The sequence below is a fragment of the Chelon labrosus genome (assembly GCF_963514085.1).
Source record: "Chelon labrosus genome assembly, chromosome: 11".
In the NCBI taxonomy this organism is placed as follows: Eukaryota; Metazoa; Chordata; class Actinopteri; order Mugiliformes; family Mugilidae; genus Chelon; species Chelon labrosus.
In genome coordinates, this window is record NC_140344.1 from 1276106 (window position 1) to 1289527 (window position 13422).

At 38.3% G+C, this 13422-nt stretch overlaps 1 protein-coding gene across 1 annotated transcript in view; it reads right to left on the reverse strand.

Annotated features, from left to right (window-relative positions):
- Window positions 1-2198: 2198 nt before the first annotated feature.
- The window catches only part of ano1b (anoctamin 1, calcium activated chloride channel b), a gene marked incomplete at its 5' end in the record, with an annotated part of 43954 nt that continues 32730 nt past the window's right edge, over window positions 2199-13422 (reverse strand). Inside the window, 9 exons of the mRNA XM_084555725.1 lie at window positions 2199-2478; window positions 3929-4034; window positions 6542-6726; window positions 10588-10640; window positions 10876-11028; window positions 11739-11881; window positions 12298-12398; window positions 12808-12865; window positions 13010-13121. Coding sequence (XP_084411851.1) covers window positions 2230-2478; window positions 3929-4034; window positions 6542-6726; window positions 10588-10640; window positions 10876-11028; window positions 11739-11881; window positions 12298-12398; window positions 12808-12865; window positions 13010-13121 — 1160 coding nt within the window. The 3' untranslated portion in view covers window positions 2199-2229. The remainder of the gene's footprint in view (window positions 2479-3928; window positions 4035-6541; window positions 6727-10587; window positions 10641-10875; window positions 11029-11738; window positions 11882-12297; window positions 12399-12807; window positions 12866-13009; window positions 13122-13422) is intronic.

A 13422-nucleotide genomic window follows, 5' to 3' on the forward strand; every position in this document is an offset into this window, starting at 1 on the left:
AATCAGGAGGCATTTTTCAGTCACATATCACATCTTTCTTATATTTCTCTAGCTAAAGCTACAGTTTTACACATCACACGACGCAACTACAGGTACTGTATTATACCCTATTTTCTTCACGCTTCAGTGACACAGCCAGTGTGGAATTATGATGTCTGTAATCACATTTACGTATAGCCAGATATGAAAAAAAAAAAAAAAAAAACTGCTAATTTGGGTTGAGTGGTTAGAGTCATGCCCTGCGATAAACTGGCGACCTCTCGCCCAGCGACAGCTGGGATAGGCTCCAGCCCCCAGCCCCCCCGCAACCCTTCACAGGACAAGTGGTTACAGAAGACGAATGAATGAGGATGAATAGGTTAGAATCATATTTGTGACTATGTGCATGAGGTTTGTGAATATGTAAAAACAAATATTTGTATATTTGTCTATATTGTAAATATGTACTCCAAAACTAAATGTAAGGCCTTTAAGATAGAATGAAGCTTGGTCGTTGAGGGCCTTGTATGTAGGGGGATGGATTTTAAATTATTTTCTGAATTTTGCAGTGAACCAATGAAGGGAAGCCAAAACTGGAAATATGATCTCTGTAGCGAATTCTTGTCAGTGCTCCAACTGCAGCAGTTGCAGCTTTTCTGAACATCCTTATAATAAGTAATAACAACAGCAATTTTTAGCATTGTTTTGATATAGGATGTCCATAGATTATAAAATATTTCATCGGTGAGAGAATACACGCCTATAGTGTAACGATATGATCATATGGTCTACATCTAATGACTTCCATTTTGTCCATCTTTAACAGTAGAATGTTAGAAATCATGCAAGCGTTTATGTCTTTAAGACATGCTTGAAAGTTGATTAACTGATATTTGTATAGACAAATACAGCATCATCTACATAGAAGTGCAAAGCTATTCAGTGTTTCCTAACAATATTGCCAAAATGAAGCACGTATAATGTGAAAAACATTAGTCTTAGTCCAAAACCCTGTGGAACTCCATAACCAACTTTTGTGTCAATTTTTTATTCGGTTCTTATTACTTACTCCTCATGTGTTGATGTTTTCATAATTATTATATTTTTTCGTTCCAAAAACACACTTGGGGACTGGGGACTATATGTGAATGTGCAAAGGTTAAATTTAATGGGCTGAACTTAAAAACAAGTAAAGGTCATATCGGTAATGGTGAAGCAATCCACTTAAACTCAGCTCTGGTCAGGGATATACTGATTTGGAAGTCTTCCAACATCCTGTAGGAGATGACAATGTCACCAAAAAGATGGGAGTAAGCCTTTAAGCAACCTTGGAAGGGACCCTTGATTGTTCCTTCGTGTCATGTTTCTCTTCTCAATGAGATTCACGAATTGAAGCAAAGCAAGATTATGATTGGCTTAAAACATACAAAAACTCTTCACAAGAAGGTCAGACAGGTACCTGAAGAGGATGTCTCCAGTTCAAAATGAATAATATCCAGTAATATAAGGAACCTATCAGGAGCCAGAGCATTCAAGGGGTCAAAAGGAGATATTCCAACAAGGACTGTTAAAACTCTCACCAGAGTTGTAATGAAGAAGGTTATGGCTTAAAATTAGGGTTTTAATTTAAACTACTTGGCTAGTCAGCAAATTTGTGGGCCCTTCTCAAATGCAATTTACAATGAGCCAAGGACTCCCAGACCATTTCATTAAAATCCTAGACTTTCAGTCTACCAAAACCACCAAGAACTGTACCCATATTAATTTAATCCACTGAGACTATACTGAATCAGGACTAAACAATATGTTCAGATTATTATGTTCAGAGTTTTAGGAAATGAAAATTAGTTATTTTCCTAATATTCCAAACATTTCCTCAATATCTAAACACATTGTGGGTTCATTAGTAAAAAGCCATTAAACACATTTAGGGATTTGTTAACATATAGTCGACATATTTTCAAATCTCTTTTTAACAGATTTTCTACAGGATTTCTAAAATCTCTATGCAGACAAATCAGAATAGATTTGAAAAGATTTCTTCACATATTCACAAATCTTGACTACACCTTTAATTTCCTGAAACCTCAATGACCAGCTGCTCTCCCAGTTGTTGGAATGTTCTAAACATACATTACAAAAAAATAAAAGTAAAAAACAAACAGGATTTAGGTTGTTTGAGCAACCAAGACACTAGCAAGCTTTGACTTGCTAAATAAGACTGAGCTATTAAAAACAAAGTTATTGGCATTAGAAGCTTATGGTGTGCATTCGGGAACGTGGGTGAGCCATTGTGCTGTTGTTGTTGTTGCTGCTTCTCCTGCAGTTCTCCTTACTACCTGATGGGGGCCCACTCTCAAGAGTATTCATCTTGCCTTGTTCTTCTTTCATAAAGAGGTCAACCAATAGAATCTTCTCTTTGTGGATCTGCATGCTGATATCTTTGGGGATGTCTGGAATTAGCCAGTCTACTATGTCACTCATCAGCATCACTATATTCTGGAAGCAAAGAATCAAAAGGAATCATTCATTAAGGAATCGGTAATAATTCATCGCAACAAAATAGCCATTGTTTGTGGATATCATGGAGCTAGGACACAGTCCTAACAAAAGAAGGAGTAAAAAGGTAAACATGGCAATCATGGCCACAGTATTAAACTAATACATCTGACATCAGCCTCCAATAACTGGAAATGTAAATACACTACAGACAGATTCTTCATTAGCAGACATCTCCAGCACTCCTAAATAAGATTAATTCTTAACACAAAAGACTTGTAATTTTACTCTAACAAAGAATTGAGGAGTTCAGAAACAAAACCACACCTGCACTCTGTAAACAGTGTTCTATTACAAAGTATGATCCACTATTCGGACTCCTTAATTGCCTCTCAACTGACAATTCTCCTCCTCTGCAGCTCTTCCTCGTCCGGCAAAGATTTCCAAATTAACACTTGCCTTCACATTCTCAAAGAAAAAAATTCTTTTCCACCGAAAAAATGTTAAGTCCAAACTTTTCCAGCTTTTTTCTTCTCACTAGACCAGCTCCTGGGTGGTGTGATGATTTCAATGACTACCACATCCATTTATCCCTGCATACTCTCCTCACTCATCCCCTCTTTAAGCCACTTCCAACATGACTCCTTGAAATTCTTTAGCCTACTTGAAATCCTGTGCCTCAGACATATACAATTTTGAAGAAACAAGCCATGGAGTTACCCCCCTTTTTTTTTTTTAATCTACTTTATCTTTCTGTCTTGTCCTTTTTCTCCTCCTTCACAAACCCTATCTTCTCTTCCCTTACAAACCTCTACATTTTTTTCACCTGGCTCGCCAAATCTGATATCACCAGCTCTATCACAGTCCTTCTAATATACCTACATTTGAGGAAATAGTGTTCATCCAAAAATCTGAACATATCAACCATCCAAGTCTGTATTATCTGCATTACAGGCTCAAGTTTAAATCAAAGGATTATCCACTGTCTCCATATGTTTACCTCCAAGAGCTGACTTCCACTTTCTATTTGTTTGTTCTTACCAGGCCCACGATTCCCCAAGTGAGAGACTCTGACCACAACTTTTAGTACAGAGCTGTATCCACTGCTTCCAGCCAAGCTTTACCTCAGTACATCATGAAAACCACTGGGCTGTGGTCTTCACAAGCCTTCCATGACTATTTTCACAGTCACCTTAATGTCATCAGAACAGCCAAAGCACCTCATGAATCCGTTCATAGCTAATTTCTGCATAGATCCGTTTACGTCCACGCCCCTGTCCCCTTTCATCCCTTAGTCTCTCCTCCGTCATATCCTGTTACTTAATAAACTTCTTATCTATCAGGACATGTCTTGTGTTGATAAAGGTAATTAGCCAAAGATTTTAATACATTTAAATAAGCATATTATATCTATTAATTTATTTCATACTTTCTGTAAGTTTCACCTTACCTGGAAAACAATGACAAAGGCCAGTCGAACAGCCAGCACTGCCCAGAATTCCTTGGAAATCTCATATGGCGTGGTTGACCAAGGAGGCTCTCTGTAGTCCTTATACCTTTATGAGAAGACAGGTTTTTGAATAGGTAATTTAGTACATAAATGAATATTGTAGGCTGACGAGATGTTGCTTTGTCTTCCAATCCAAAGAAATCAGTTCCAGCACTTCTTAAATGAAATAGAGAAATAAATAAATATGTGTGTTAGTCAAATAAAGTACATTTTAATTATGGACTGCTGATGGAAAAAAAAAGGATCTAAAAGAAATTTTTAACATCTCAGGTTACAGAAAACAAAAATCTGTTTTCATGTCCCTCTTAAAATGTTTACTTTGTTGTGGGTGTATTTTCAGCAGCACACACACTATTGAATAATCATAGAAAGTCTAATATCCCCATTCACACCTTAGATATGCCCCCTTCCACATGACTACCTGTAGCACCACGAGATTGGGGCTTTCTCCAGTCCCTAGAGAACAATATTACAACTCCAGCACCCAACGCCATCACCACTAACCATCCACCACCCTCCATCTCATCTCTGTTTTTTTCAGTCCTCCCTCTACCTTCGTGTTCCTTAATTCCATCCAGGACACTGATCACCCCATTGTTGGCTGTATCACAGATGATAATGCAGAACATCTAATCCAGTGCATCATAGGCTGACATGACAGCAACCAATTTCAACTGAGGAGCTGGTGGTGGACTTCTGGCACAGAGAGAAGCCCCTGCCCATAAGAGTGGAGGTAGTAAGATGACAAGTACCCAATGCTATTCTAATGCTATTCTGCTATTCCTAATACCCCACAGCTAGATCATAACCAGTGGTTACAGATACCGTCTATGGAATTGTGCAACCCTTAGCCACCTCCTCTACTTGGATGACAGCATATCGAAAACCTCCAGGGTACGTCAGACTGAATAAGTGTGTTTAGATGGTAACAAGGAAAGGGAAGACTGTCAGAGGGGATTGAGCAACCAGACAGCAGCATAACAGATGCTGAGAACAACAAGTACCTTTACAAAACCTGCTGCATTTATTTAACTTTTTTGGATATACCATGACCTGAATGACTGAGAACCTTCAACAACTGTCAACAAGTACCTTGGAATCCCACAGGCAAATGGTAACCAAAAGAAAGAAGCTATTGCAAAATACCAACAAAAAGGTACCAACATCAGGCCACAGTTGTCAAGACAATAAAGCTGCTCACAATGCATTGAGGGTTTCACCCCGCATCCAGCACCCTGAGGTTGTACTAAGTGGAAGGAAGGGAACCGAAGATTTGTAAGTGCCAGAGCCACTATCCAGGAAGAAACAAGTACATCAGGAGAATGTCCTCACTGGTAAAATGTTTAGTGAATACCTCAGGCAGGAAAAAGAGAGGGAAGAGCAGGAATCATCATGAGAGAACAAGCCCTAGCATGGTATGTACCACCAGCAGACACTAGAAGTGGCTGATACAAAAAAATCCTGAAAAGCTTGAGAAACACTAAAGGCTGAAACAAGAGCTAGGGAGGGTGTGGAAGGTGAAGGCAATAGTCAATCAGTGGCTTTTCTTGAGTGGCTTCTCACAAAAACTCCAGCTGCCTTTGTTTTAACTTTATTCTTGATATATTATGACCTGGATGACTAAGAATCTGGACAGATGTGATGGTTATACCATGAAACATGTGTTATGTGTTGTCCTTTCCTATGTGATGAAATGGAGAAGGCCTGTAGAACATCTTTAACAAATACACAAAATACCAGAGGAAACTAGGCTACTTTCCCGGGATACGAGTGGGGCCATCTTGTGAGTTTGGAGCCAGAGTCTGTACGGTCCGAGAGTGGAACCACGCGGAGTTGTTTATCGATGACCTGCCCACACTTCCGCCAGACTCACTCGTGTTTTTGTTTGATCAATACTGCTCTCTGCTCTATCTCCACCAGTTACAAAGAAATGTTGGATTATACACTGTACTTATTTTATTATTTTTTTTTTTTTTCCAACACCCACGGTCCTACAGTACTGCTTCATGGAGCAATTGGTTGGGCAACTGGTAGTCATCATGATGTCACATCCTTTTTCTATAGCATCAAATAAACGAAAACAAAACTTATCAGAAAAACTGACACTTTAGTATGCATTATATTAATTACCTAAAATGACAGAAATTATCATTGAAAAAAAAAATGATTTGATGTGTATTTTAGTGCTTTATTTCGGTCCAAGTCCCATCCACTAACATGGAGGGGGTGGAGCTTATGACCCTATACTGCAGCCAGACACCAGAGGGAGTTCTACTTGCTTTGGCTTCACTTTTGAGGTGCTGTTTCATTGTCCATCTTTATACAGTCTATGGTTAAACAGTCACACTTGGTCACCCTTGGTCACCCTTGATTAATCATGGGTCAATTACATTGCGTTTAAGTGTGCTATATAAATAAACGTGACTTGACTTGACTTGATTTCAATTGACATGGTATTAATGTGTATATAACTATACATTGTTTTATTTGACAAGTGACAACTTATTTGCTGATTGTGAATATGACAACTTTAAACAAAGTCTGATTTCCCACCTGCAAACCTCAACGTGGTAGCCAAGGTGTAATGGATCCATGGGTTCTTTGCCATCCTGGAAGTTGCTGACATTAAAATAGGACAGCGTATGGTTCACAAATCCATGCATGGAGCCATCAGGGCTGTACATGTACTGGTAGACCATCCGAGGTATGAAGTCCGAAGTGAAGGAGATGACAAATGCCTAGGAATAGTTGTAGGGGTGGGGTTCAGAAAATAAGGACAGAAATGGGAGTTAGGCAAGTGTTAATAAATATTTAATATCTCATGTGTAAAGACAATAGTGTGGAATGCAGCAACATACAGTCAAACTGAAACGAAACAATCCATTAGCAGATCTCTCTAGTATCAACGCTGTTCACAACTTGCTGGGGTGGTGCAATCACTGAAAGTCTTTAAGGTCTTATGGCCATCATGGGGAAGTCATCAGAGTCACATAATTAGAGGAGAGAAATTATGTAAATCCAACTTAGAATGCCAACTGTATTAAGCGGGCAGAGAAACACTGTATCCGGCGTATCCTGTCCCTTTTACTTTTGTTGTTCTGGAATGCAATAATAGCAAACATGCAGTCTTCTCCAGCCTTAATCCAACATGTTGTTAAAGTCCACATCTATACAAATCTATTAAAATGGATCTGATACATCACAGTCTTAAATTCTTCTGAAAAAAATATATAAGAACAATTTTCACAATATTTTAATGATTTTAGGATGAAATTAATATTCCATTAATCAACACGTGAGGCTAGACAGAGGGTTAACCAGTCTTTTCTAGAGACAGTGTTATGAAACATTTCCTATGAGGAAGTTTTGATTTAAGCCCAGTTCATGTAAATTTTGTCATACTGAATATTAGGTTTTAATTCCTTTGAGGTATTAGTTCCCATATATACTATCGTATTGAAAACCCATTTCATCATTCAATCACTGTGATATTGAAACAACTGAACAACTATTGAAACAAAATCTGTCTACAGTGGGAAAATGTACCTGTGCTATTGATATTTAAGAGATATCTATAAAAGGCAACTGGAGAAGAAAAGCAGTTCTCACACTCTTATGTGAGAACTGCTCCCAGACTTCTAAGGTGAGAAGGTGCTATGTAAGTTTCCAGTCATGAAATTATAAGAGACTGAATGATGAGAAGGTCATTTCTGTTATGGACTAACAAGTTTATCAGCAATAGTTTTGATCAAGTTATCTACAGTTAGTAGTAGAGTTAGTTTTGCCTCAGGTCAGTTGATTTGAAATTCTAATTATGTTCATATTGTTACTTAGGGACCTTTTAGAAATGTATGTATTTTAAATGTATGTATTTGTAATGTATATATAGAACAAGAAAATGCAGAAATTTACTCATGTGTGTTCCTCAACATTTTTTGTGTCAAACTAGAAGACATGTTAATATTTACAACAAAATTATATACTGTCATGCACTTGTATGTATATTACAACAACACAACTGTATTGTAAAGAAAGGCAAGTACAGGGATGGCAGAGAAGATGAGAGTGATAGAGGATATCCCTGCAAGCTCTTCAGATTCTGACTCAGCCAGTGATGAAGACGAGGAAATCATTTTCACTCATCTCAAGATAGAGACAGAGAGTGAGGACAGTTCAGGACAAGATAAGTAGATAGATCAAAAGTCCAAATAGGCCAAGCGATTGAGGTGTTATATGTAGGAACTTTGGATGGATAAAATGAATGTTTGTGGGTGAACATAAATGTCAGATTATTCAATAATCTATTCATCTTTTGTAACCGCTTGTCCTCTAGAGGATCGCGTTGGGGCTGGAGCCTATCCCATCTGTCACTGGGCGAGAGACGGGGTACACCCTGGACAGGTCTCCAGGTCTCCAATTTAGAATCATCAATTAACCTAACGAGCATGACTTTGGACGGTGGGAGGAAGCTGGAGAAATGTCAGTTTAGTATCTAGAATATTTACAAGTTCTTTTTGTTTGGTTGGTTTTGTTCACATCTGGTGCAAGAAAAAAATTTGAGCACCAGTCGATGGCAGCTGCCAGAGGTTTCAGAGCACCTGAGGACCTGTCTATTCCTTGTAGTTATTTTCGCAGATCTTTTGATGATGAGCTCTTCCAGCATACAGACAAATCTCTACAGCTGTCAACACACTGAAACAACAGTGACACCATTGTAGATGAGCTCAGGTCATTTTTTGGTATAAAGCTAATCATGGGAGTGGTGAGAATGCCATCTATGGATGATTACTGGTCAGAAGACACATGCTATCCCAAATAGCCAAAGTGATGCCAGTAAAAAGATTTAAATGTCATGGGGAAAGGCTGGGTCTCTCCAACAATATCTTCCAACCAAATCATATTTGTTCAAACAAGTGTCTGGCATTGTATATGATGTCCTGACATACTGTGACAAGAGCACATTCGGCACAGACCATATTCCCATCAAAGAACTTGGATTGGGGCCAATGTTGTTGTTCAACTCTGAAAGACCATCAGGAAGAGTGTGTTGTCTGCTTTGACAACTTTTTCACCTTTCTGCTACTCATAGTACATCTGAAGGAGTCATTTAACTTGCGAAGTCTGGTAACCAGGAATAGACTACAAGGATGTACTCTTGAGGATGACTGTACACTGCTGAGGCAAAGAAGGGGCAGCTTTGACTACAGGGTGGATAATGAGGCAGAAGTGGCTGTTGTGAAATGGGTTGACAACAAAGCTGTCACCTTAGCTAGCTTCCGTGCTGCTATAAGCCCTGTCAAAGAGGTCAGGCGTTTCTGCAGAGAGGAGGGAAGAAGAGCTTTGCCCAAACATTGTGTCACAATACAATGTCCACAGGGGAGGAGTTGATCTCGCTGACATGATGGTGACCTTGTATCGCTCCCCTGCAAAGTCCCACCGGCGGTACCTGTGCCTCTTTTGGCAAATGGCTGATAAAGCAATCAGCAATGGATGGCTGGAAGATGTAAGATTCCAAAAGCTTTGGGCAAAAGCACAAAAAGCTCAAGGCATTCAAGCTGGAGGTTGCAGATGCACTTATCCACGGTGGAAAGAGGAAGAAGCCCCTCCAAGGGAAAAGAACCACCAGATGCATGCAAAGACCAACAACAATTCTGTCTAGGTGGACAGACAACAATCTCCTGCAGTAAATGTGGTGTTCGTCTTTGCATTGTCACTGGAAAAAGCCCACGAAACTGCTTTTAAATGTTACACAACAAGTGAATATGGACAGAAATAGGAAGGAGACAGAAAAAAAGCAATGTGGTTATTCATTTGTGTGTGCCATGTTCTTTTTTAATCAGTTGTAAAAATGAAATGTTCTTTGTATGACCAAAAAGTTCAAGTTTGGGTTGCAGGTGCACTTATTCCGCAGGAGGGGAGAGAAGAACATAAGATGTCCTACATGTATTGACAGAGGAAAGTGCATGTTATGCCCAGACAGCAAATAGCTACCAACAATGCATCATTTGTCTTCTTTAAATTAAATGTTAATATGTATCCTGGCAGACACAACTTATCAATTACAAAATATACAAGACATTTAAAATAATAATAATAATAATAATCATTTTACTTAGGTCTTAAACAGAGGAAAAATAACATTAAAATATTTTTTGCTATTTGTTATGCACCCGTGCCTGTTTTAGGGTTAACAAAAAGAACATCCACCATTAGGAATCCCTTTGGGTCCATTCTTATGCAAATCACAGATTAATGTACAGTAAGTAAGACGAGAAATGGGCTCAGCGACAGCATTAACAGTATCGATTCTTAGACCCAGTCTGCCTAATATCCAGGCTGCTACTCGTGTGTGGGGAAATATTTCTTGACACCATCCCATCATTGCATGAATGCCAGAGTCGTAGAATATGGTATTTAACTACACAAATCCCATTATAGCTAAAATTACCATCATTTTTCTCAAGTTGAAGTCCAAGCCATGTCACCTCCGGAACTGAACTGTATTTTGCAAAAAACTTGAGATTCCAGAATGCAACAGAATACATACAGACAGCAGACTACATTCATGAACATTAATAATAAATGCCTGTATTACTTACATTAATGATGACAGCGACTTTTGCTACCCCTCTTAATATGTTGTACCATATACCTGTAGAGATAGAAATATGTATCAACCACTAAATTATAACAGTAAGACATTTTTTGTTGTTCTTTTCTTTTACAGTTAAGTAAATGTTGTTTCCTGTAGCAGTCTGTTAGTAGTAAAGTGATATGTAAAATTTTACAGAAGTATATTTCATCTCACTGTATGGCTTTACAAAACAAGCACCTTATTACATTTCATGCATTTTTATGAGCACTACAGTATGTCCAATATAACCCACCAATGTCTTTGGCTCTTGCTGCCACTGGTCTCCGCAACTCTGCCACAAACTTCTTGGCATCAAGTCGTATTTCAATGATGTTGTTGAGCAACGCAAAGAGTGGAGCAAGGGGGAAGGATGCAACGAACAATGTAACAAAACCAAACTGGATGACTGGACAAGGAGAAACAAAAAAGAATATATTAGAAAGCATCGCCACTTATATGTCTCATATATGTGACACCTTGCTCTTTTTCACTGAAGTACACTGGAATATAAGAGCTGTTGTTGGCTGGATTGAAGTGAAAGGCTACCTTGCTGAGAAGTTGGAGGTAGCTGGCCTGCCACCTGCACCTCTTTATCTTACAGCTCACTGGGGCTGCTCCTTTTTATTTCATATCTCCCAACAATATTTTATACTGATCCAGTCATAGAAATGCCAAACCCGATGTTGACTGTTGTTTTGTAGATGGAATTTTGATGAAAGACAGCAATCAGCTCCAAGCTCACTGACAATAATGCATTGCATTTCTGTGACAATTTCACCATAAAACTCAACTATTAGTTTTCCCATTGAATGATTTTAATGTGAAGCTATGTATAGCCGTGGGAAATGTTCTGTTTTAGCATTCCTTCACAGAAAACATATTAGCAGTAAATGCAGCATTTGTTTTCAAGGTTGTCCCAAAGACACCCAGATATTTTTCTTTTTAATGTGTATAAAGTCTGTAGAAACTTTAACTGCCCTGACATTCCATGGGGCACAGTATCAGCACAAGACCACATAAGTCACTCTTGTTAGTATTTTGCTTCTGTTTTTGTCTAATGCTGAGGACACCAGGTGGTGAGTGTGTGTGGAAGGCCATTATGTTTGTGATACTGACTCATTTCCATATATTCAGGAGTTAATCCAGCAAATGGTTCCAGGAAGTGGTCGGTCTCATATCTCTGCAATTTCTTCTGTCTCTCTTCTTCTTGAAAAGCTCCTTGCTTGGACCGAATGTATCGAATCAGTTTCTTCAGCTTGCTGAGGAACATGCGCGCACACACACACACACACGTACAGAGAGAGATAGCCATACACATCGTTATATCATAACAGGCTTCTCAACGAAAAAGGGCATAACAATTATCATTCTTCAGTTTGTCAAAACAGACATGCTGTGTTTTGTTTTCTGAGTTCAAGCTTGAATCCAGAGACAATATTTAAACAGAGATGGAGGCAATGATATCCCCACTTATTCCTCTTATTATTGGATTCAATGAAAGTCTTTTTACAAAAGTTTCTAAATTGTGATGTGTTACAGTGTGCACTCTCTGCACAGAATTTAATAATGCTGTGTATGAGGAAAGGGACGTAATAATTATTTCATTTCCAGGCTACATGACAACGGTATAAGACAAAGAATGGTAAACAATCCATTTGAAGTGGTCCATACTTACGGTATACCAATCTCAAAAAGGTTGTTCTGAATTAGTTGCTTTCCAAGCATGGTGATACTTAGCTGGATACACAGCTCCATCAGACAACCGCCATGGGCACACTGTAAAATAATTCCCAAACTACAGTCTACCACAGCAAAAGGAATTTTAACAGGTAGGCCTAAGGCAGTATGGTATCATCCTATGACAGTGTTTCAACTATTTCACATCAGTACTTTCTTCTGATTTTGAAAAAATAATGTGGTGACAATGTACTGCATGTGCTACAGCTTGAGCATAAAGAATATATAAATAAAACAATAATAAATTATTAATAATGTAATTCTCTGTTTAAGTATAATTTGTGCCCTAAAATATGTGTAATGTCACATGGATATATCAAAAAAGTGTGTTTAAGGTATCTTGAGATAAATATAATGATTAGTAATGTGAAAAAAGTACTGTTATTCCAGCGTGTAGTAATTATATATGGTTTTGTTTGTAGACGATCTATAAAAATATAAACCTTACCTCTTCCATCCTGTAAGATTCAAACACATACAAGTAGCTGCCTGGTCTGCCTACCAGTCTGGAGGGAGAATGAATCAAAGAACAGATTAATTCATTATCTTTACCTTTATTATTGAAACCATATAAGAGTACATATTACTATTCAGCTACTTGAATGATAGGTGAAGTAGCTACTAAATTACACAAACATGAGGCTACTAACCTTCCCCTGAAAAAAGCAATGTAGATTATCGGGGTGAAAGCGTTGACAAACTTGAGAATGAAGGTCTTGAAGATGAGCCGTTCCTCAAAAATCTTGTCTGTTTTAGGAGCCTCTAAAGGTGAACAGATCATTTTCTTTTAATTCTTCTTTTGATTTTAATGTACATTTGCAATGGAAAACAAGTAATATAGTTACTTCAGAATATAAGCTATTAGAGGACTGGTTGTTTTGTTATGTGATCAATAAAACACGGGGGAGGGGAGAGGGTCAAAGATGGATGGTGTAGAAACTTTGCTGTCAGAGATGGAATATGCAACCCCAAGCTCCTGTGTGTAACCCTACGACCATATTACCTTCCTTGAGAATTTACAAACATACTTGTGTCTGTAGTTTACATTCCACCAAGTGGAAAT